The 25,238-nt window shown below is 35.1% G+C and overlaps 3 protein-coding genes across 3 annotated transcripts in view; 1 reads left to right on the top strand and 2 right to left on the bottom strand.

Moving 5' to 3' along the window:
- The window catches only part of LOC133332524 (26S proteasome regulatory subunit 8), a 272,100-nt gene that overhangs the window by 189,971 nt on the left and 56,891 nt on the right, over positions 1-25,238 (bottom strand). The window lies entirely within an intron of this gene.
- The window catches only part of LOC133332525 (farnesol dehydrogenase-like), a 428,435-nt gene that overhangs the window by 102,941 nt on the left and 300,256 nt on the right, over positions 1-25,238 (bottom strand). The window lies entirely within an intron of this gene.
- On the top strand, positions 379-24,444 carry LOC133332511 (nose resistant to fluoxetine protein 6-like). The gene is made up of 10 exons (XM_061540911.1): positions 379-613; positions 15,689-15,939; positions 19,922-20,097; positions 22,088-22,239; positions 22,333-22,487; positions 22,556-22,888; positions 22,958-23,151; positions 23,213-23,338; positions 23,840-24,182; positions 24,247-24,444. The coding sequence occupies exons 1-10, from the start codon at positions 379-381 to the stop codon at positions 24,442-24,444; spliced, it is 2,163 nt and encodes a 720-aa protein (XP_061396895.1).

Consider the following 25,238-nt stretch of genomic DNA (forward strand, 5'->3'; position numbering starts at 1 on the left):
TAGCATTAGCTAAGCTTGGCCGGCCGACCGTCCGTTAATAGTTAAGCTAAGCTATGCCGCAATGTTAATAACAGTTGAGTTTTAAACATCAACCCGAACGGTTGGCGAGAAACGGAAAATTAAGAAAAAATAAAAATTATTAAATTTTCAATATAAAATAATAAGAATCTATGAAACGACTTAAAGAAAGAAATTAATATTAAAAAAAATATTATTATATAAATATTAAAAAAAGTAGTGAATAGATATTTCTGTGACACATACACAATCTAAAAGGAATTACGAACGGAGGTGTATGGTTGGCAGATTGTGAAAAAACACAGAATATAATTTCACTGAGTAGTGTTAGAAATTAAATTAAAAAAGTGTGCAATGAAAATGCTAAAATATCTATTAAAATTATGTTTATTGCTGTTGTTGGCCATTTCAAATTTGTCATTGGCTAGTGCTGACGCTGTGAAAAGTTTTGAAACACCACCATCAACATATTTGACTCCAAATGAAGTGTTGTTGTTTCGTGGAAGTTTAGAATTCATCAAGGATACGAATTGTCAACGTGATTTAAATATCACTCTATGGGGTCTATTAAACAATGCCCAGTGGGCTGTATCGAGTAAGTCAATACAGAATTGAAAGACATGTGTATTGGGCATGCAAAATTGTTTACTATTTGATTTAGTTTTCGATCTTTATTGTTTACTTAGTGTTTTAGTTTATTATAAAAAATAAATATATATATATATATATAGAAGTCGCCTTTTCGAAAGAACATTGAAATGAAATTGAACGAACTCGAATATGTAATATTTATGTCTTTCTGGAACCTATGCTAAATTTCATTTCATTTGGACAAGTTTAGAGTCGTTTGCGTACAATGGGACAAATTTATGTAAAATCGAAAGAAAATACATATGGGAGCTATATCTAAATTTGAACCGATTATCACGAAACTTTACACACATTATTCTAGACTCAATTCAATACACTATGCAAAATTTCGTGAAAATCGAAAGATATATAGAGACTTTGGTACACCATTTACCTTAAATATGGGAGCTATATCAACATCTGAACGAATTTTCAGGAAACTCAGCACGCATCATTCTAGACTTTATTCTTCAGTGCGCTATGCCAAATTTCGTTTACATTAAATCGGGCGAATATATATATATATATATATATATATATGGGAGCTATATCAACATCTGAACCGATTTTCAGGAAACTCAGCACACATCATTCCAGGCTCTATCCAGTAGGCTATGCCAAATTTCGTGCATATCAAAAAATATATAGGGACTTTGGTACACCATTTATATTAAATCGGACCAAAATATATATGGGAGCTATATCTAAATCTGAACCGATTTTTCCCAATTTCAATAGGTTTCCTCCTTGGACCAAATAGATGAGCTGTGCCAAATTTCGTCCAATTTGGATGATAAATGCGACCTGTACATTGTTTACAATTTAACATGGACATACAGACAGACGGACGGACGGACTTACGGACATGAATAAATGGACTTAGAAAGTGATCCTATGCATATTCTCAAATGGAACCATGTGTATATCTCGTTTCCTTTCGTCTGTTACAAACATATGCACAAAGACATAATACCCTGTACCACAGTGTGGTGAGGGGTATACAAATGCTCGGTACTGTTGACAGATATATAGCCTCACCCTACACATATTAAGTCTCTAAATATATTCTGTAATAAATCTTAGCCTATTTGTATGTCTCCAAAAATATTCATTAATAAATCTGAGCCTATTTGTATGTTTCCAAAATTTTCCTTAATAAATCTGAGCCTATTTGTATGTCTCCAAAAATTTCTTTAATAAATCCACGCCTATTTTTAGGCCTCCAAAATATTCTTTAATAAATTCAGCCTATTTGTCAAGCCTCCAAAAATATTCTTAATAAATCCACGCCTATTTTAGGCCTCTAAAAATTCATTAAGAAATTCACACCTATTTTCAAGCCTCCAAAAAATTCTTTAAGAAATCCACGCCTATTTTTAGGCCTCTAAAAAATTCTTTAGGAAATCCAAGATTCTTTAAAAAAACGCCTATTTTTAGGCCTCTAAAAAATTCTTTAAGAAATCCACGCCTATTTTTAGGCCTCTAAAAAATTCTTTAGGAAATCCAAGACCTATCCAGGCCACTTTTCTTTAAAAAAATCCGCCTATTTTTAAATATATTCTGTAATAAATCTTAGCCTATTTGTATGTCTCCAAAAATATTCATTAATAAATCTGAGCCTATTTGTATGTTTCCAAAATTTTCCTTAATAAATCTGAGCCTATTTGTATGTCTCCAAAAATATTCTTTAATAAATCCACGCCTATTTTTAGGCCTCTAAAAATTCTTTAAGAAATTCACACCTATTTTCAAGCCTCCAAAAATATTCTTTAATAAATCCACGCCTATTTTAGGCCTCTAAAAATTCATTAAGAAATTCACACCTATTTTCAAGCCTCCAAAAAATTCTTTAAGAAATCCACGCCTATTTTTAGGTCTCTAAAAATTCTTTGAGCAATCCACGCCTATTTTTAGGCCTCTAAAAATTTTAAGAAATCCACGCCTATTTTTAGGCCTCTAAAAATTCTTTAAGAAATCCAAGACCTATCCAGGCCACTTTTCTTTAAAAAAATCCGCCTATTTTTAGACTGCTAAAAAATTCTTTAAACAAATCCGCCTACTTTAAGGCCTCTAAAAGTATTATTTAAAAAATCTACGCCTATCGCTAAAAATATTTTTTTTTTTAAATCCTCGACTAATTTAGCCGCTAAAATATCTTTTAAAAAAATCCACGCCTATTTTTATGCATTTTGAATCGTCCGTCCGGTGTTCATGGCGCAGAATATTAAAACAAAATAGATGCACGTTTTAATAATGTCTACGCATAAATAATTACTTTTATTCAAATCGCTTTTAAATTAATGAAAGAAAATTATTTACATTTTTTTTTAATCAGCTTAAATAAAATGAAGATTATTCATCTATGGTTAATTATTATCAATAGGAATATTTAAAAGTTGGCCTTTTCACAATTTGGCAAAGAAATTTTTACCGGTTCTGCTTTTAGGTAAATATTAAAAAAAATCACCTTAAATTAGTAAATAATAACAACCCATTTCTCTAAATTCTAATTCTGGTACTGACATTTGTTGTAGCATATGGTGGTATCCGAATCAAAAAAAAACCTGTTCTAATTAATTTTAAAAGTTTATGTTAGGATATTTTTATTTTTAAAATTCCAATATATTCACCTTTGCAAATAGCCACCATATAAAGAAAGTATTTTATTGTTTATTTCCTATTGATATTAAAAAAAAAAAACAAAAACAAATAAACGAAACAAGAACGTCAACAACCCGTCTCTCTGTCTGGCCAAATCGTAACACACTACGTCATTAATTTTAAAAATGATTTGCAATGGTGATGTGATGCTAATTTCCTAAAAAAATATCATTTTTTCTACTACTACAAATAAATTAAAAGCCATTAGTAGACAAAAAAAATATTTATTGTTATCATCAAATAAATGCATTTCAATTTCGTTGCACTTCTTTGTAATGTATTTTTGTTGTTGGTGTTGACAAATTGAAAACAAAAGAATCTGCCATAAAGGTTCCAGGTACTTATTGTCTACTCCGTATAGAATATCAAATATTTGTTTTTTTGTGTGTTTTGTTTGTGTCTTTTGAATGAATTAGTTACATCTTTAATAAATTTCCGCTATTTATATATATATATATATATATATATACTTTTTTAAATCGATATTTTTTCGCACGTTAACACTTTTTTGCAAACATTTGTTAATTGAAGTGGTCATGTTTACATGGTACTTTGCTAAAGAGAGCTGCGTTCTGAAAATAAACAGAAAAAAAACTAATATAATACGGAAATTTGTATTAGGGAGGAAATTCCCTTCTGGGAAAAGTCTCGCTAATAAAAACCAGTAAGGAAAGTTTAAAAGTCGGACGGGCCAACTATATGATACCCTTCACCGTCCTAAATTTGCCTCTTTGGTGCTTCATTTACATAAAATCCGACGAAACTATATGAGGGGCAATATCTAAATCTGAACCGATTCCAACAAAACTTCGCATACATCAATCAGCGCCGGACCAATGTGGCAGTATGGTGCTCCATTTACATACATTGGGACGAAACTATATATAGAAGCTATATATAAATCTGAACCGATTTCAACAACAAAACTTGGCAAGTATCAATCTAGACCTAATTCAGTACTCTGTGCAAAATTTTGTATCAATCGGACAAATATTGGGAGTTTGGTGAACCATTTACCTAAAATCGGACGAAACTATGTATGGGAGCTATATCTAAATATGAACTGATTTCGACAAAGCTTGGTATGCATCAATCTAGACCTAATTCAACACTCTGTGCAAAATTTTGTCTCAATCGGACAAATATTGGGAGTTTGGTGCACCATTTACATAAAATCGGACGAAACTATATATGGAACTATATCTAAATCTGAACCTATTTCAACAAAGCTTTGCTAACATCAATCTGGGCCTAATTCAATATTCTGTGCAAAATTTTGTCTCAATCGGACAAATATTGGGAGTTTGTTGCAGCATTCACATAAAATCGGACGACTCTATATTTGGGAGCTATATCTAAATCTAAACCGATTCCAATAAAACTCCGCACACATAAGCATGGACCTGTTTCAGTAAGCTGTGCAAAGTTTTGTCTCAATCGGACAAATATTGGGAGTTCGGCGCACCATTCACATAAAATCGGAGGAAACTATATATGGGAGCTATATCTAAATTGAACCGATTTTAATAAAACTTCGCATGCATCAATCTGGGTCTAATTCAATACCATGTGCAAAATTTTGTCTCAATCGGACAAATATTTGCAGTATGGTGCTCCACTTACAAAAAATCGGACGAAACTATATATGGGACCTATATCTAAATCTGAACCAATTTCAATAGGGTCCGTCCTTGGGCCAAATAAGTGACTTGTGCCAAATTTCATCCAAATCGGAACATAAATGCGACCTGTACTTTGTTCACAAAAATACATGGACGGACGGACATGTGACAGAAAGTTATTATATGCATATTCTCAAAAGGAACCATGGGTCTATCTCGATTCCTTTTACCTGTTACAAACATATCCACAAAGACATAATACCCTGTACTTTTTTAGATTGCTGTGGTTTTTATTAAAAATATTTTTTAACTATACGCCAATGTTAAAGAAATTTTTTTTTTAAACTCAACATCTATGGATTTTTTTCGTAATTTGCCTATGAATAGAAGACCACTATAGGTCTTCTATAGACAGAAGATCATCTGAAAGGCAGGCCTTCTGAAGACAGAATCTGAGTGTCCTATGTGGACAGGAAAATATCTTAGGGCAATAAATAGACTGAAGATCTTCTTTTCAATAAATCCGCGCCTATCGATGGCTGTGACATCAATTTTTTAATAAATCCAATCCTATCGATGGCTATGAGAAATAATTTTCAAAAAATCGGCGCCTGTTGATGATTGTAAAAATATTTTTTAAAAAAATACATGCACATAAAAATATTATTTTTATTTCTTTCTTTCAAATAGCTATAAAAAATAATTTTCAAAAATTCAAGACCTAGGAATTTTTGGAAAACATTTTTTGAAATAATCCAAGCCTTTGCATTTTGTCGAAAAATAATTTTTAAAAAATCCTTATTTACTTACTTAGCTGGCTTGTGACAGAACTTTCGTTCCATAAGCCTAGCTTAAAACAGATTTTCAGGCGCGTTGTTCTATTGCGTAGTTTTTTCCATTTTGAAAGATCGTATTCAGCGATGTTGTCTTAAACTTGATCTTTCCATCTTATTCGTCGCCTTCCCCTTCTGCGTGAGCCATCAGCTGGTTCGCTTTGATATACCTTTTGCCTGGGGCATCTTCATCCATTCTCACAACATGACCTGGCCAACGTAGTCGTTGCAGCTCAATGCGTCTAACAATGCCGATGTCCGAGAATAGCTGGTTCAGCTCATGGTTCATTCGACAGCGATATATTGACCGTCAACGCAGATCGGCCCATAGATATTTCGGAGCACTTTTCTCTAAAACACTCCAAGAGCTGCCTCATCTGCATGTGTAAGTACCCATGCTTCTGATCCACATAATAGCACGGGTAGTATCAGCGTCTTTTAGAGTGTGAGTTTGGTCTGGCGGGAGATGGCCTTGTTTCTAAACTGCTTACTTAGACCATAGTAGCATCTGTTGGCCATCACAATCCTTCTCCGAATTTCAAAACTAATGTCAATTGTTTTATTTATGGCGGTGCCAAGATATATAAAATCTTTGACTACCTCGAAGCTGTTACCGCTCTCAATGTTCGACCTATTATGTCGATGTCGTCGACGTAGGCGAGTAATATGTGTTGTTTTGTGTACAGAGTGCCATTTCTGTTCACCTTCACCTTCTCCTGCTGGAGAAGATGTGAAAAAGGTCACACGACAAACTGTCACCTTGTCTGAATCCTCGTTCGGTATTAAAGGGCTCCGAGAGGTCCTTTCCAACTTTAACTGCTGATCTTGTGCCAGTTAAAGTTATCATGTACAGCCGAATTAATTTTGCAGGAATGCCAAACGCAGACATAGCTTCATACAACTCTGAATGTATAAGTCTGTCGAATGCGGCTTTATTGTCGACGAATAGTTGGAATGTGTCGATGTGTTTTTCGTGGGTTTTTTCTAGGATTTGGCCAGGTCTGAAGCCGCATTAGTATGGTCCAATAATGTCATTGACCATTGTCGTTCACACTGCACACTTTATATGCGATGGGAAGGAGTCTTATTCCTCTATAGTTGGCACATATCGTCTTTTTTGTGCACGGGGCACAGGCTGCTGAGGTTCCAATCATTGGGCATGCATTCCTCTAGCCAAATTGTACTAATCAGCTGGTGCATGCTCCTTTACAGCATCGGACCACCAGTCTTGAATAGTTCGGCTTGTAATCCATCGGCGCGTGCTGCTTTATTATTTTTCAGCCGATTGATTGCTATTCTGACCTCATCTTGGTTAGTTGGTATACACTCTACACCATCCTCTATTACTGGTTCTAGGGCATCCTCTTCGCCGCTACTATTTGATACCAGAAGTTTTTCAAAATGCTCCTTTCAGATCATCAGCTCGCTGTCTGTATCTGTCACTAGCACTTTTCTCTCAAACACTCCAAGAGCTGCCTCATCTGCATGTGTAAGTACCCATGCTTCCGATCCATATAATAGCACGGGTAGTATCAGCGTCTTTTAGAGTGTGAGTTTGGTCTGGCGGGAGATGGCCTTGTTTCTAAACTGCTTACTTAGACCATAGTAGCATCTGTTGGCCATCACAATCCTTCTCCGAATTTCAAAACTAATGTCAATTGTTTTATTTATGGCGGTGCCAAGATATATAAAATCTTTGACTACCTCGAAGCTGTTACCGCTCTCAATGTTCGACCTATTATGTCGATGTCGTCGACGTAGGCAAGTAATATGTGTTGTTTTGTGAACAGAGTGCCATTTCTGTTCACCTTTGCCTCTCCTATGACCTTCTCCAGCAGGATGTGAAAAAGGTCACACGACAAACTGTCACCTTGTCTGGATCCTCGTTCGGTATTAAAGGGCTCCGAGAAGTCCTTTCCAACTTTAACTGCTGATCTTGTGCCAGTTAAAGTTATCATGTACAGCCGAATTAATTTTGCAGGAATGCCAAACGCAGACATAGCTTCATACAACTCTGAATGTATAAGTCTGTCGAATGCGGCTTTATTGTCGACGAATAGTTGGAATGTGTCGATGTGTTTTTCGTGGGTTTTTTTCTAGGATTTGGCCAGGTCTGAAGCCGCATTAGTATGGTCCAATAATGTCATTGACCATTGACCGTTCACACTGCACACTTTATATGCGATGGGAAGGAGTCTTATTCCTCTATAGTTGGCACATATCGGGGCACAGACTGCTGAGGTTCCAATCATTGGGCATGCATTCCTCTAGCCAAATTGTACTAATCAGCTGGTGCATGCTCCTTTACAGCATCGGACCACCAGTCTTTAATAGTTCGGCTTGTAATCCATCGGCCCGTGCTGCTTTATTATTTTTCAGCCGATTGATTGCTATTCTGACCTCATCTTGGTTAGTTGGTATACACTCTACACCATCCTCTATTACTGGTTCTAGGGCATCCTCTTCGCCGCTACTATTTGATACCAGAAGTTTTTCAAAATGCTCTTTTCAGATCATCAGCTCGCAGTCTGTATCTGTCACTAGGTTTCCTTCTTCATCTCTACAGGAGGATGTGCCTACACCCAGAAAAAATATTCTTTAATAAATCCACGCCCCAAATCCACGCCTCAGTTGGCCCTTGAAAAATATTCTTTAATAAATCCACGCCTCAGTTGGCCCTTGAAAAATATTCTTTAATAAATCCACGCCTCAGTTGGCCCTTGAAAAATATTCTTTAATAAATCCACGCCTCAGTTGGCCCTTGAAAAATATTCTTTAATAAATCCACGCCTCAGTTGGCCCTTGAAAAATATTCTTTAAAAATCCACGCCTCAGTTGGCCCTTGAAAAATATTCTTTAATAAATCCACAGTTGGCCCCTCAGTTGGCCCTTGAAAAATATTCTTTAATAAATCCACGCCTCAGTTGGCCCTTGAATAAAACACCTCGCCATTGGCCCTTGAAAAATAAATCCACGCCTCAGTTGGCCCTTGAAAAATATTCTTTAATAAATCCACGCCTCAGTTGGCCCTTGAAAAATATTCTTTAATAAATCCACGCCTCAGTTGGCCCTTGAAAAATATTCTTTAATAAATCCACGCCTCAGTTGGCCCTTGAAAAATATTCTTTAATAAATCCACGCCTCAGTTGGCCCTTGAAAAATATTCTTTAATAAATCCACGCCTCAGTTGGCCCTTGAAAAATATTCTTTAATAAATCCACGCCTCAGTTGGCCCTTGAAAAATATTCTTTAATAAATCCACGCCTCAGTTGGCCCTTGAAAAATATTCTTTAATAAATCCACGCCTCAGTTGGCCCTTGAAAAATATTCTTTAAATAAATCCACGCCTCAGTTGGCCCTTGAAAAATATTCTTTAATAAATCCACGCCTCAGTTGGCCCTTGAAAAATATTCTGAAATAAATCCACGCCTCAGTTGGCCCTTGAAAAATATTCTTTAATAAATCCACGCCTCAGTTGGCCCTTGAAAAATATTCTTTAATAAATCCACGCCTCAGTTGGCCCTTGAAAAATATTCTTTAATAAATCCACGCCTCAGTTGGCCCTTGAAAAATATTCTTTAATAAATCCACGCCTCAGTTGGCCCTTGAAAAATATTCTTTAATAAATCCACGCCTCAGTTGGCAAATGAAAAATATTCTTTAATAAATCCACGCCTCAGTTGGCCCTTGAAAAATATTCTTTAATAAATCCACGCCTCAGTTGGCCCTTGAAAAATATTCTTTAATAAATCCACGCCTCAGTTGGCCCTTGAAAAATATTCTTTAATAAATCCACGCCTCAGTTGGCCCTTGAAAAATATTCTTTATAAATCCAGTTGGCCCTTGAAAACGCCTCAGTTGGCCCTTGAAAAATATTCTTTAATAAATCCACGCCTCAGTTGGCCCTTGAAAAATATTCTTTAATAAATCCACGCCTCAGTTGGCCCTTGAAAAATATTCTTTAATAAATCCACGCCTCAGTTGGCCCTTGAAAAATATTCTTTAATAAATCCACGCCTCAGTTGGCCCTTGAAAAATATTCTTTAATAAATCCACGCCTCAGTTGGCCCTTGAAAAATATTCTTTAATAAATCCACGCCTCAGTTGGCCCTTGAAAAATATTCTTTAATAAATCCACGCCTCAGTTGGCCCTTGAAAAATATTCTTTAATAAATCCACGCCTCAGTTGGCCCTTGAAAAATATTCTTTAATAAATCCACGCCTCAGTTGGCCCTTGAAAAATATTCTTTAATAAATCCACGCCTCAGTTGGCCCCCTTGAAAAATATTCTTTAATAAATCCACGCCTCAGTTGGCCCTTGAAAAATATTCTTTAATAAATCCACGCCTCAGTTGGCCCTTGAAAAATATTCTTTAATAAATCCACGCCTCAGTTGGCCCTTGAAAAATATTCTTTAATAAATCCACGCCTCAGTTGGCCCTTGAAAAATATTCTTTAATAAATCCACGCCTCAGTTGGCCCTTGAAAAATATTCTTTAATAAATCCACGCCTCAGTTGGCCCTTGAAAAATATTCTTTAATAAATCCACGCCTCAGTTGGCCCTTGAAAAATATTCTTTAATAAATCCACGCCTCAGTTGGCCCTTGAAAAATATTCTTTAATAAATCCACGCCTCAGTTGGCCCTTGAAAAATATTCTTTAATAAATCCACGCCTCAGTTGGCCCTTGAAAAATATTCTTTAATAAATCCACGCCTCAGTTGGCCCTTGAAAAATATTCTTTAATAAATCCACGCCTCAGTTGGCCCTTGAAAAATATTCTTTAATAAATCCACGCCTCAGTTGGCCCTTGAAAAATATTCTTTAATAAATCCACGCCTCAGTTGGCCCTTGAAAAATATTCTTTAATAAATCCACGCCTCAGTTGGCCCTTGAAAAATATTCTTTAATAAATCCACGCCTCAGTTGGCCCTTGAAAAATATTCTTTAATAAATCCACGCCTCAGTTGGCCCTTGAAAAATATTCTTTAATAAATCCACGCCTCAGTTGGCCCTTGAAAAATATTCTTTAATAAATCCACGCCTCAGTTGGCCCTTGAAAAATATTCTTTAATAAATCCACGCCTCAGTTGGCCCTTGAAAAATATTCTTTAATAAATCCACGCCTCAGTTGGCCCTTGAAAAATATTCTTTAATAAATCCACGCCTCAGTTGGCCCTTGAAAAATATTCTTTAATAAATCCACGCCTCAGTTGGCCCTTGAAAAATATTCTTTAATAAATCCACGCCTCAGTTGGCCCTTGAAAAATATTCTTTAATAAATCCACGCCTCAGTTGGCCCTTGAAAAATATTCTTTAATAAATCCACGCCTCAGTTGGCCCTTGAAAATATTCTTTAATAAATCCACGCCTCAGTTGGCCCTTGAAAAATATTCTTTAATAAATCCACGCCTCAGTTGGCCCTTGAAAAATATTCTTTAATAAATCCACGCCTCAGTTGGCCCTTGAAAAATATTCTTTAATAAATCCACGCCTCAGTTGGCCCTTGAAAAATATTCTTTAATAAATCCACGCCTCAGTTGGCCCTTGAAAAATATTCTTTAATAAATCCACGCCTCAGTTGGCCCTTGAAAAATATTCTTTAATAAATCCACGCCTCAGTTGGCCCTTGAAAAATATTCTTTAATAAATCCACGCCTCAGTTGGCCCTTGAAAAATATTCTTTAATAAATCCACGCCTCAGTTGGCCCTTGAAAAATATTCTTTAATAAATCCACGCCTCAGTTGGCCCTTGAAAAATATTCTTTAATAAATCCACGCCTCAGTTGGCCCTTGAAAAATATTCTTTAATAAATCCACGCCTCAGTTGGCCCTTGAAAAATATTCTTTAATAAAAAATATTCTTTAATAAATCCACGCCTCAGTTGGCCCTTGAAAAATATTCTTTAATAAATCCACGCCTCAGTTGGCCCTTGAAAAATATTCTTTAATAAATCCACGCCTCAGTTGGCCCTTGAAAAATATTCTTTAATAAATCCACGCCTCAGTTGGCCCTTGAAAAATATTCTTTAATAAATCCACGCCTCAGTTGGCCCTTGAAAAATATTCTTTAATAAATCCACGCCTCAGTTGGCCCTTGAAAAATATTCTTTAATAAATCCACGCCTCAGTTGGCCCTTGAAAAATATTCTTTAATAAATCCACGCCTCAGTTGGCCCTTGAAAAATATTCTTTAATAAATCCACGCCTCAGTTGGCCCTTGAAAAATATTCTTTAATAAATCCACGCCTCAGTTGGCCCTTGAAAAATATTCTTTAATAAATCCACGCCTCAGTTGGCCCTTGAAAAATATTCTTTAATAAATCCACGCCTCAGTTGGCCCTTGAAAAATATTCTTTAATAAATCCACGCCTCAGTTGGCCCTTGAAAAATATTCTTTAATAAATCCACGCCTCAGTTGGCCCTTGAAAAATATTCTTTAATAAATCCACGCCTCAGTTGGCCCTTGAAAAATATTCTTTAATAAATCCACGCCTCAGTTGGCCCTTGAAAAATATTCTTTAATAAATCCACGCCTCAGTTGGCCCTTGAAAAATATTCTTTAATAAATCCACGCCTCAGTTGGCCCTTGAAAAATATTCTTTAATAAATCCACGCCTCAGTTGGCCCTTGAAAAATATTCTTTAATAAATCCACGCCTCAGTTGGCCCTTGAAAAATATTCTTTAATAAATCGACGCCTCAGTTGGCTAAATCCACGCCTCAGTTGGCCCTTGAAAAATATTCTTTAATAAATCCACGCCTCAGTTGGCCCTTGAAAAATATTCTTTAATAAATCCACGCCTCAGTTGGCCCTTGAAAAATATTCTTTAATAAATCCACGCCTCAGTTGGCCCTTGAAAAATATTCTTTAATAAATCCACGCCTCAGTTGGCCCTTGAAAAATATTCTTTAATAAATCCACGCCTCAGTTGGCCCTTGAAAAATATTCTTTAATAAATCCACGCCTCAGTTGGCCCTTGAAAAATATTCTTTAATAAATCCACGCCTCAGTTGGCCCTTGAAAAATATTCTTTAATAAATCCACGCCTCAGTTGGCCCTTGAAAAATATTCTTTAATAAATCCACGCCTCAGTTGGCCCTTGAAAAATATTCTTTAATAAATCCACGCCTCAGTTGGCCCTTGAAAAATATTCTTTAATAAATCCACGCCTCAGTTGGCCCTTGAAAAATATTCTTTAATAAATCCACGCCTCAGTTGGCCCTTGAAAAATATTCTTTAATAAATCCACGCCTCAGTTGGCCCTTGAAAAATATTCTTTAATAAATCCACGCCTCAGTTGGCCCTTGAAAAATATTCTTTAATAAATCCACGCCTCAGTTGGCCCTTGAAAAATATTCTTTAATAAATCCACGCCTCAGTTGGCCCTTGAAAAATATTCTTTAATAAATCCACGCCTCAGTTGGCCCTTGAAAAATATTCTTTAATAAATCCACGCCTCAGTTGGCCCTTGAAAAATATTCTTTAATAAATCCACGCCTCAGTTGGCCCTTGAAAAATATTCTTTAATAAATCCACGCCTCAGTTGGCCCTTGAAAAATATTCTTTAATAAATCCACGCCTCAGTTGGCCCTTGAAAAATATTCTTTAATAAATCCACGCCTCAGTTGGCCCTTGAAAAATATTCTTTAATAAATCCACGCCTCAGTTGGCCCTTGAAAAATATTCTTTAATAAATCCACGCCTCAGTTGGCCCTTGAAAAATATTCTTTAATAAATCCACGCCTCAGTTGGCCCTTGAAAAATATTCTTTAATAAATCCACGCCTCAGTTGGCCCTTGAAAAATATTCTTTAATAAATCCACGCCTCAGTTGGCCCTTGAAAAATATTCTTTAATAAATCCACGCCTCAGTTGGCCCTTGAAAAATATTCTTTAATAAATCCACGCCTCAGTTGGCCCTTGAAAAATATTCTTTAATAAATCCAAATCAGTTGGCCCTTGAAAAATATTCTTTAATTGGCCCTTGAAAAATCCACGCCTCAGTTGGCCCTTGAAAAATATTCTTTAATAAATCCACGCCTCAGTTGGCCCTTTAAAAATATTCTTTAATAAATCCACGCCTCAGTTGGCCCTTGAAAAATATTCTTTAATAAATCCACGCCTCAGTTGGCCCTTGAAACTAATATTTTGTTGTTTTATTGTTAAATCCACTGCCTCAGTTGGCCCTTGAAAAATATTCTTTAATAAATCCACGCCTCAGTTGGCCCTTGAAAAATATTCTTTAATAAATCCACGCCTCAGTTGGCCCTTGAAAAATATTCTTTAATAAATCCACGCCTCAGTATGGCCCTTGAAAAATATTTTTTAATATATCCACGCCTTTGGCCCTTGAAAAATATTCTTTAATAAATCCACGCCTCAGTTGGCCCTTGAAAAATATTCTTTAATAAATCCACGCATCAGTTGGCCCTTGAAAAATATTCTTTAATAAATCCACGCCTCAGTTGGCCCTTGAAAAATATTCTTTAATAAATCCACGCCTCAGTTGGCCCTTGAAAAATATTCTTTATAAATCCACGCCTCAGTTGGCCCTTGAAAAATATTCTTTAATAAATCCACGCCTCAGTTGGCCCTTGAAAAATATTCTTTAATTAATCCACGCCTCAGTTGGCCCTTGAAAATTATTATTTAATAAATCCACGCCTCAGTTGGCCCTTGAAAAATATTCTTTAATAAATCCACGCCTCAGTTGGCCCTTAAAAATATTTTTTAATAAATCCACGCCTCAGTTGGCCCTTGAAAAATATTCTTTAATAAATCCACGCCTCAGTTGGCCCTTGAAAAATATTCTTTAATAAATCCACGCCTCAGTTGGCCCTTGAAAAATATTCTTTAATAAATCCACGCCTCAGTTGGCCCTTGAAAAATATTCTTTAATAAATCCACGCCTCAGTTGGCCCTTGAAAATTATTATTTAATAAATCCACGCCTCTGTTGGCCCTTTAAAAATATTCTTTAATAAATCCACGCCTCAGTTGGCCCTTGGCCCTTGAAAAATATTCTTTAATAAATCCCCGCCTCAGTTGGCCCTTGAAAAATATTCTTTAATAAATCCACGCCTCAGTTGGCCCTTAAAAAATATTCTTTAATAAATCCACGCCTCAGTTGGCCCTTGAAAAATATTCTTTAATAAATCCACGCCTCAGTTGGCCCTTGAAAAATATTCTTTAATAAATCCACGCCTCAGTTGGCCCTTGAAAAATATTCTTTAATAAATCCACGCCTCAGTTGGCCCTTGAAAAAAATACTTTAATAAATCCACGCCTCAGAAGGCCCTTGAAAAAAATATTCTTAAATAAATCCACGCCTTTGAAGGTCCCTGAAAAAAATATTCTTTAATTAATCCACGCCTCTATTGGTCCCTGAAAAGGTATTCTTTAATAAATCCACGCCTCTATTGGTCCCTGAAAAGGTATTCTTTAATAAATCCACGCCTTTATTGGTCCCTGAAAAGGTATTCTTTAATAAATCCACGCCTTTGAAGGTCCCTGAAAAAAATATTCTTTAATTAATCTACGCCTCTATTGGTCCCTGAAAAATATTCTTTAATAAATCCACGCCTCTATTGGTCCCTGAAAAATATTCTTTAATAAATCCACGCCTCTATTGGTCCCTGAAAAAATATTCTGTAATAAATCCACGCCTCAGTTGGCCCTTGAAAAATATTCTTTCATAAATCCACGCCTATTGAGAACCTTAAAAAATATTCATAAAAAACAAACATAGAGCTCCACTGTTGCGTATCTCATTGTCGAGCCGCGATAATTTAAATTTGCATTACTTACAACCTTCTTGGTGACAATGTACTAAACAAAAAAAGAAAAACAAAATAAATTTCATAATAGTTTTATTATTGTTATTTAATACAAACAATTAATTTATTCCATTCACTTCGTTTCAGTGTACGATGCCTCGGTACGAAATGCCATTGGCACCGGCAGTAAAGTCTACTATCAAATGGGACATTTTGATCAATGCTTAGAATCTTCGAGTAAGCCAACAACAACAATAACAACACCAACATCGATTGGCTGGAATTATCAGGAAGCTGTAATCGTTCAATATTGTCTAGTTGATGTGACGCTGAATGGAATATTACTGGATGGGGATGGAGAGGCAGAACCGCCGCAACATTATCAACAAAGGACTGAGGTAAGATTTTTTTAATTTGAATTTCTTTTGCAAAAAAATGTCTCTACTTTGTTTGTAAACTTTTTATGTGGAAGACACCAGGGTGGATTCTCCCATAAACACTTTGGAAGACCTTTTATCCTAACAAATGTTTACCTATGAACGATCCAAAACAGATATTTAAATAATGGAAGACCCACAAAAGAACCCATATCAAGGCCTTTAATTTAAAGACATTACATATTCTTCTCATATGAGACTCACATTAAGTCTTATACCCCACTCTTATACCACCACCACTTCTAGTAGCTGTGTTTCCATTAAATATGGAAATATATGTTTTGCAACATTTTTTTTGCGACATTACCCCATTAGCCATTAGTAGTTTCTAGAAGAACTATATTCTACGTTTTGTAATCAATAAGTCAGTCAGTCTAGTCGTCCGTCCAATCGTTTTACGACCGGCAACACAAATACCAGTTTGGTAAATGCCGTTTGAAAAGTATGGGGAAATCGATTGGCAAAACAAAAACAAACAAATATTCTGCAAATGACCAGACCTGCAAGATAGAAAAACAAGAATTCTAGTAATGTAACTTGTTTTGATTACAAACGACGTCACGGCTACACGTGGTAGAATCATTATAATGATTTCCAGATAATTATCTGGAAGCCATTAACAGTGGCGTTCCCATAACTTTTAATAATATGTTTCAGGGATGCCTATAAAGGAGTGGCTTTATTAAAGAATATTTTTCAAGGGCCAACTGAGGCTTGGATTTATTAAAGAATATTTTTTCAAGGGCCAACTGAGGCGTGGATTTATTAAAGAATATTTTTCAGGGACCAATAGAGGCGTGGATTTATTAAAGATTAGTTTTTCAGGGACCAATAGAGGCGTGGATTTATTAAAGATTAGTTTTTCAGGGACCAATAGAGGCGTGGATTTATTAAAGATTAGTTTTTCAGGGACCAATAGAGGCGTGGATTTATTAAAGATTAGTTTTTCAGGGACCAATAGAGGCGTGGATTTATTAAAGATTAGTTTTTCAGGGACCAATAGAGGCGTGGATTTATTAAAGATTATTTTTCAAGGGCCAACTGAGGCGTGGATTTATTAAAGAGTATTTTTCAAGGGCCAACTGAGGCGTGGATTTATTAAAGAGTAGTTTTTCAGGGACCAATAGAGGCGTGGATTTATTAAAGAGTAGTTTTTCAGGGACCAATAGAGGCGTGGATTTATTAAAGAGTAGTTTTTCAGGGACCAATAGAGGCGTGGATTTATTAAAGAGTAGTTTTTCAGGGACCAATAGAGGCGTGGATTTATTAAAGAATATTTTTCAGGGACCAATAGAGGCGTGGATTTATTAAAGAATATTTTTCAGGGACCAATAGAGGCGTGGATTTATTAAAGAATATTTTTCAGGGACCAATAGAGGCGTGGATTTATTAAAGAGTAGTTTTTCAGGGACCAATAGAGGCGTGGATTTATTAAAGAGTAGTTTTTCAGGGACCAATAGAGGCGTGGATTTATTAAAGAGTAGTTTTTCAGGGACCAATAGAGGCGTGGATTTATTAAAGAGTAGTTTTTCAGGGACCAATAGAGGCGTGGATTTATTAAAGAGTAGTTTTTCAGGGACCAATAGAGGCGTGGATTTATTAAAGAGTAGTTTTTCAGGGACCAATAGAGGCGTGGATTTATTAAAGATTAGTTTTTCAAGAATATTTTTAATTGTTAATTTAAAAAAAAATTATTTTGTTTTGTAAATTCCATAATGATGATCATAGTTCATTGACATAAATATTTTTTGTGTCAAATTTAAATCGGCTGTTCGGTTTATTTAAAACGAGAAAATTATAATTTTGATTTAATTTATGGAAATGAAGATATCGTGTTTGTTTTCTAATTTACTGTTAATGATAATTGTAATAGGCTGGAATAATGATTAATTTTTTTTGGAAGTTATTTGTCATCATTCAAATCAAAAATTATTAACGTCTACCAACGTCAGCGAACTAAAATACTTTGTGGGATAATTTAAGTAAATATTTTAACTACCGCACATTCTCAAAAATGATAATTAAAATTTTTAATTTTTACACACTTCATTTAAACCGTTAAATACCAAAATCAGATTTTGAACCTGTTCTACATCGGAAGGGGAATGTCATGCGGTAATTTATTCATTAATTTCTATTTTCGCATAGAATTTTAATTCAAGAATATTTTGGGGTATTAAATAATAATGCATACAATCAAATAATAATCAAATAATAATTTATTTAATTTGAAAATATTTAAAAAATATCAATGAAAGTGTTGTCTAGAGCAGGTGTCAGGCGTGATAATGAACTCTCAGTTGAATGCCCGAGACTCTGCAATGGCAAATTACAATTCGTTATTGTAATGGAGAGATAATAATTGTTGTAGATAAAAACGAAATTAAAAAAAAAATCTGACAGCATGATTAATAACATCTAATAACAATTTTGCTAAAATTTATAGATTCTCATTACGAAATTTGCATATGCATATTATATGCGTTTTTTTGTAATAGCAATTAAAATATTTTAATAGGTACTTAGAAATGTTTATTATTGAATAAAAAATATATGAAAGGTAGTTGACCTCAATATTTGAAAAAAAATTGCCACAATGAAATAAGCAACGAGTAGGTGTGGACATTGACATTATGGAGAGAAAAATCCAAGCCTTTATAGTCCCCCTGAAAAATATTCTTTAATAAATCCACGCCTTAATGGGGACCCTGAAAAATATTCTTTAATAAATCCACGCCTTAATGGGGACCCTGAAAAATATTCTTTAATAAATCCACGCCTTAATGGGGACCCTGAAAAATATTCTTTAATAAATCCACGCCTTAATGGGGAGCCTGAAAAATATTCTTTAAAAAATCCACACCTTAATGGGGAGCCTGAAAAATATTCTTTAATAAATCCACGCCTTAATGGGGAGCCTGAAAAATATTCTTTAATAAATCCACGCCTTAATGGGGAGCCTGAAAAATATTCTTTAATAAATCCACGCCTTAATGGGGAGCCTGAAAAATATTCTTTAATAAATCCACGCCTTAATGGGGAGCCTGAAAAATATTCTTTAATAAATCCACGCCTCAGTTGGCCCTTGAAAAATATTTTTTAATAAATCCACGCCTCAGTTGGCCCCTGAAAAATATTCTTTAATAAATCCACGCCTTAATGGGGAGCCTGAAAAATATTCTTTAATAAATCCACGCCTTTGGCCCTGAAAAATATTATTTAATAAATCCACGCCTCAGTTGGCCCCTGAAAAATATTCTTTAATAAATCCACGCCTCAGTTGGCCCTTGAAAAATATTCATTAATAAATCCACGCCTTAATGGGTTCTGTTAAAAAATTTTTTATTACATCCACGCCTTAATGGGTCCCTCAACAAAATATTCTTTAGTAAATCCCCATCTCGATAGCTCCTCTCAACAAAATATTCCTTAATAAATAAAAAAAACCTTAATGGGTCCCTGAAAAAATATTCTTTAAACTAATCCACCCTAATATACTCATGATCAAGCATAAAATTGATATTTTGCACAAATTAAAATAAAATCGGTAACTATGTGTGAACCCATCACATCATCTCGATGTCAGCTACATATAAATCAATTATTTATTTGTTTTATTACCTTACAATAAAACAAGGTTGCCAACAACAACTACAACACCAATATAATTTCCATGCAAAATGGCAATTCGATTTCGAGACTGCAATTCTCAATGTAAATGCCAAACGGCAACTGTTGTAAAAGTCACAGCCAACCTACCGACCAAACAGCCATTGATCACTGACTTGGTCACTTGGATCCGTACGTCCGAATAATGTACTGAATGTCTCGAGCATTGTAATTATACAATTAACTTAAATCGAACAACAAAAACAATAACAACTACACATGTTAACATTCGCTTTTAATTTACTGTTGTTTTGTTTTTGTTTCTTTCTTTCAGCCGACGGTGATTTCGCATTGGGGCGAATGTGTACCGGCCTCCTGCAGTAGCTCAGATGTTGCAATTTTCTTGCACCATATTCTGCAACGCAATGTGACGGTCAACGCTGAAATGTGCCAATTGTCAAAGGCGGCGAACGGAAGCCGAACCATAACTGGTGGAATGTTTGCATATGCGTAAGTATTCTTTGTCAGGGGGTACTCAAGAGGTATATATCGTTTTTGGCTAATTGACATGCAGGGATTGTGTAATAATAGCAGTAAATGTAACGGGTTTTTTTAATGTCAATCATAATTTTGTACAAATATTATAGTATTGTCAAGGACCCATAATAAAGGTAGAATATTTTTTCAGGGACAATTTATGGCGTCAATTTATTAAAATTTTTTTTAGGTTCATCAATAGGTGGGGACATATTAAAGAATATTTTTTTAGGGTCATCAGTAGGTAGGAATATACTAAAGAATATATTTTAGGGTCCTTAGGCTTGGATTTATTAAAGAATATTTTTCAAGGGCCAACTGAGGCGTGGATTTATTAAAGAATATTTTTCAAGGGCCAACTGAGGCGTGGATTTATTAAAGATTATTTCTTTAGGGTCCTCAATATGTGGGGATTTATTAACGAATATTTTTTTGGGTCCTCCATAGGCGTGGATATATTAAAGATTATTTTTTTTTTAGGATCCTCCATATGCGTGGATTTATTAATGATTATTTTTTAGGGTCCTCAATAGGTGGTGATATATTAAGGATTATTTTTTTAGGATCTTCCATATGCGTGGATTTATTAATGATTATTTTTTAGGGTCCTCCATAGGCGTGGATTTATTAAAAGAATATTTTTTAGGGTCCTCCATAGGCGTGGATTTATTAAAATAATATTTTTTAGGGTCCTCAATAGGCGCGGACTTATTAAAAGAATATTTTTTTATTAAAAGAATATTTTTTAGGGTCCTCCATAGGCATGGATTTATTAAAGAATATTTTGCCAGGGTCCTCAATAGGCGTGGATTTATTAAAGAATATTTTGCCAGGGTCCTCAATAGGCGTGGATTTATTAAAGAATATTTTGCCAGGGTCCTCAATAGGCGTGGATTTATTAAAGAATATTTTGCCAGGTTTATTAAAGAATATTTTGCCAGGGTCCTCAATAGGCGTGGATTCATTAAAGATTATTTTTTTAGGGTCCACAATAGGCGTGGATTCATTAAAGATTATTTTTTTAGGGTCCACAATAGGCGTGGATTCATTAAAGATTATTTTTTTAGGGTCCACAATAGGCGTGGATTTATTAAAGAAATAGTGCAAAAAGTCATATCGAGGCGTGGATTTATTAAAGATTATTTTTCAAGGGCCAAGTGAGGCGTGGATTTATTAAAGAATATTTTTCAAGGGCCAACTGAGGCGTGGATTTATTAAAGAATATTTTTCAAGGGCCAACTGAGGCGTGGATTTATTAAAGATTATTTTTCAAGGGCCAACTGAGGCGTGGATTTATTAAAGAATATTTTTCAAGGGCCAACTGAGGCGTGGATTCATTAAAGAATATTTTTCAGGGTCCTCAATAGGCGTGGATTCATTAAAGATTATTTTTTTAGGGTCCACAATAGGCGTGGATTCATTAAAGATTATTTTTTTAGGGTCCACAATAGGCGTAGATTTATTAAACAATATTTTGCCAGGGTCCTCAATAGGCGTGGATTTATTAAACAATATTTTGCCAGGGTCCTCAATAGGTGGGCATATATTAAAGAATATTTTTTTGGGGTCATTAATAAGCGTGGATTTATTAAAGGTTATTTTTTATGGTCCTCAATATGTGGGGATATATTAAAGATTATTTTATTAGGGTCCTCAATAGGCGTGGATTTATTGAAGAATGCGTACATTTATTAAAGAATATTGGTTTAGGGTCCTACGTAGATTTATAAAAGAATATGGGTTTAGTGATATATTAAAACATATTTTTCAGGGGAGCTATATAAGCGTGGATTTATTATTTTTAGGGTCCTCAATAGACGTGGATTTATTAAAGAATATTTTGCTAGGGACCTCGAGGACTTTTTAAGAATATTTTTTTCAAAGACCCTTTATAGGCATGGATTTTTATTTATTTGACCCAAATATTTTTAATCTTATTTTTATTTTGTGCTTCTTCTTCTAGTTCCATTGTAATATTCTTTGCCTTTCTAACAATTTTCTGTACCGGCTATCATATTTATCTGAAAAAATCGTCAGCTAGCCAGGATGATCTGAAAAAAGCAATGAGCAGCAATGAAATCTGGAAGACTGCCCTTTTATCATTTTCAGTAATTGGTAGGTACAAATGGGGGTCTTACACTTCCATATTCGATCCTCCGAATATATCCCACCTTTCGAATTAAAATTATGTTACTGTTTTTTTTTCAGAAAATACCAAAAAACTATTTCAACCCAGCGGCGATCAAAATGGGCTAAATCCTCTGAATGGTGTTAAAGCCTTGGCGATGATTTTTATACTTTTTGGACATGCGGCGATTTTTATATACGGCAGTCCTTTGTATAATGTGGATTTTATGTCGGAGGTAAGTTTATAACAGGGTCTACTTTAAAGATCCTACTTCCAATATATCGAATGTTTTTTTCCTTTCAGAATTTAAAAAATCCCCTTGTTGGCTTCGTTGTAAATTCTCTACTTTTTGTCGATGTCTACTTGCTGTTGAGCGGCTATCTCTTTTTCCGCATAGCCTTTGTTGAAGTGGAGAGGAGGAAGGGCCGCTTGAATCCATTATTTTTATATTTTGGGCGTTATATTCGGCTGACACCACCCTATATGGTGGTAATTGGTTTCTATATGACCTGGTTTCTGAATATCGGCAACGGACCCATTTGGCAGAAGCGTATTGAACCGCAACAGGAACGTTGTCTATCCTCGTGGTGGTTGAATATTTTATATATCAACAATTACATAGATACAGAGAATTTGGTAGGTTCTGAAAAAAATGGATTTTGAATTATAGATTTAAATTAAAAAATTGATTTCGAATACTTACAGTGCATGTTCCAATCCTGGTATTTATCGGCAGATACTCAACTATTTATCATAGCTCCCTTGGTGTTATTCTTGATCTATAAATTCCGTAAATGTGGTTTAACGGTATTGGCGGGGCTTATTGGCATAACTTCGGCTATACCATTTGTGGTCACCTATATGAAAGAGGTCCAACCCACATTTATGGTTACCAGGAAGTGAGTATAACATTCTGAATATAATTGAAAATAATTAAATGGCAATTTTCAATTTTTACAGGGAAGCTGAGGATGTGGTTCTGAGCGATTATTATCACGATACTTACATCAAGACCCACATGAGGGCCTCAGCCTATTTTATTGGCCTGGGAATTGGCTACTTGGCACATGTGATACACTGCAAGAGGTAAATATATATTTAAGGGGGCGCAAAATTTCCAACCAAGGCCTATAGAAAAAAAGTCACATCAGGGGACCTGACCCGAATTTTTTTTCTGTAGAAAAAAATAGTCACCTTAGGGGACGTGACGCGAATTTTTTTCTATAGAAAAAAATTGGTTCACCTGAGGGGACGTGAGCTGACGTGATTTTTTTTTCTATAGAAAAAAAGTAGTCACCTCAGGGGACCTGACGCGAATTTTTTTCTATAGAAAAAAAGTAGTCACCTCAGGGGACCTGACTCGAATTTTTTTCTATAGAAAAAAATTAGTCACCTTAGGGGACCTGACGCGAATTTTTTTCTATATAGAAAAAAGACACTTCCGGAGACCTGAGGCAAATTTTTTCTATAGAAAAAAAGACACTTCCGAAGACCTGAGTCAAATTTCAGTGAACCTGAAGCGAACTTTTATATATAAAAAATTCACACCTCAGCGATTTTTTTAATGTTAAACTCCAATACTTCCAGAATAAAATTGTCAAAAACCTTGGTGCGTACAATGTGGACCCTAGGTTGTGTTATGGGTGTAGGTTCCATGTTCTCTCTAAGTCGCTTCTATTCCGCTCCCTACTCCAACATTGAAAGCACCATATATGCCGGCCTGCATAAATTAGCCTGGAATTTGGCAACTGGTTGGTTGGTGTTGGCAGTGACCACGGGACATGGCGGATGGGTTCAACGTATGCTTAGCTGGCGTGTATTTGTACCATTCTCCCGATTAACCTACTGTGCTTATCTCTGCAATGGTATTGTCGAGCTTTATACTACAGCCAGTCAGCGAACTGTGGAACGTGCCGGATACATTGAAATGGTAAGATTTCAGAAAATTCTCATTGCCGAATCGATTTTAATTTGAAAAATTCCCATACTTTCAGATGAACTACATGATTACACATACCCTGAACACATTTGGTCTGGCATTTATTTTGTGTCTGATCTTCGAATCGCCATTGCATGCCGTAGAACGTGTGTTAATGCGTCACTTTGGTGTTCGAGGTTCGGCAGCGAATAAACAGCATAGCAATAGTACAAGTGATACAACGCCATCTACATCTGAAGAACAAGTGGCGTAAATCTTTAATATTTAAGAATTACAACTGTGATAGTTTTTAAGGATACATCATTCGGGTATTTTTTTTCGACAATATTTGATTATCATTCCCCATTTATTGTGATAATTTGTCCCACGACTCTTCTCACGATACTCAATAATCATTTCATTTAATTTCTTTAATTGTTAATTTATAAATGTATGTATATAATTTAATTTAAGTATATTTACTTGCCCCCCTCTCTTAATTGGTAATAAAGGCCAAAGTGTTTTTTTATAAAATGTATGTGTTTTTTTTAAAAAAAGAAATGATCCGGCCTCCATAGGCATGGATTTATTAAATAATATTTTTCAAGGGCCAACTGAGGCGTGGATTTATTAAAGTATATTTTAAAGGGTCCTCCATAGGCGTGGATTTTTTAAAGAATAATTTTTTAGGGTCCTCCATAGGCGTGGATTTATTAAAGAATAATTTTTTAGTGTCCTCCATTGGCGTGGATTTATTAACGATTATTTTTTAGGGTCCTCCATAGGCGTGAATTTATTAAAGAATATTTTTTAGGCTCCTCCATAGGTGTGTACTTATTAAAGAATATTTTTTAGGCTCCTCCATAGGCGTGGATTTATTAACGATTATTTTTTTAGGGTCCTCCATTGGCGTGGATTTATTAAACAATATTTTTTAGGGCTCTCCATAGGCGTGGATTTATTAAAGAATATTTTTTAGGGTCCTACATAGGCGTGGATTTATTAAAGTATATTTTTAGGGTCCTCCATAGGCGTGGATTTATTAAAGAATATTTTTTAGGGTCCTAC

The sequence above is a fragment of the Musca vetustissima genome, unplaced genomic scaffold, assembly GCF_032173495.1.
Source record: "Musca vetustissima isolate MV318-11 ecotype Yass unplaced genomic scaffold, APGP_CSIRO_Mvet_v1 utg21637, whole genome shotgun sequence".
Classification (NCBI taxonomy): domain Eukaryota; kingdom Metazoa; phylum Arthropoda; class Insecta; order Diptera; family Muscidae; genus Musca; species Musca vetustissima.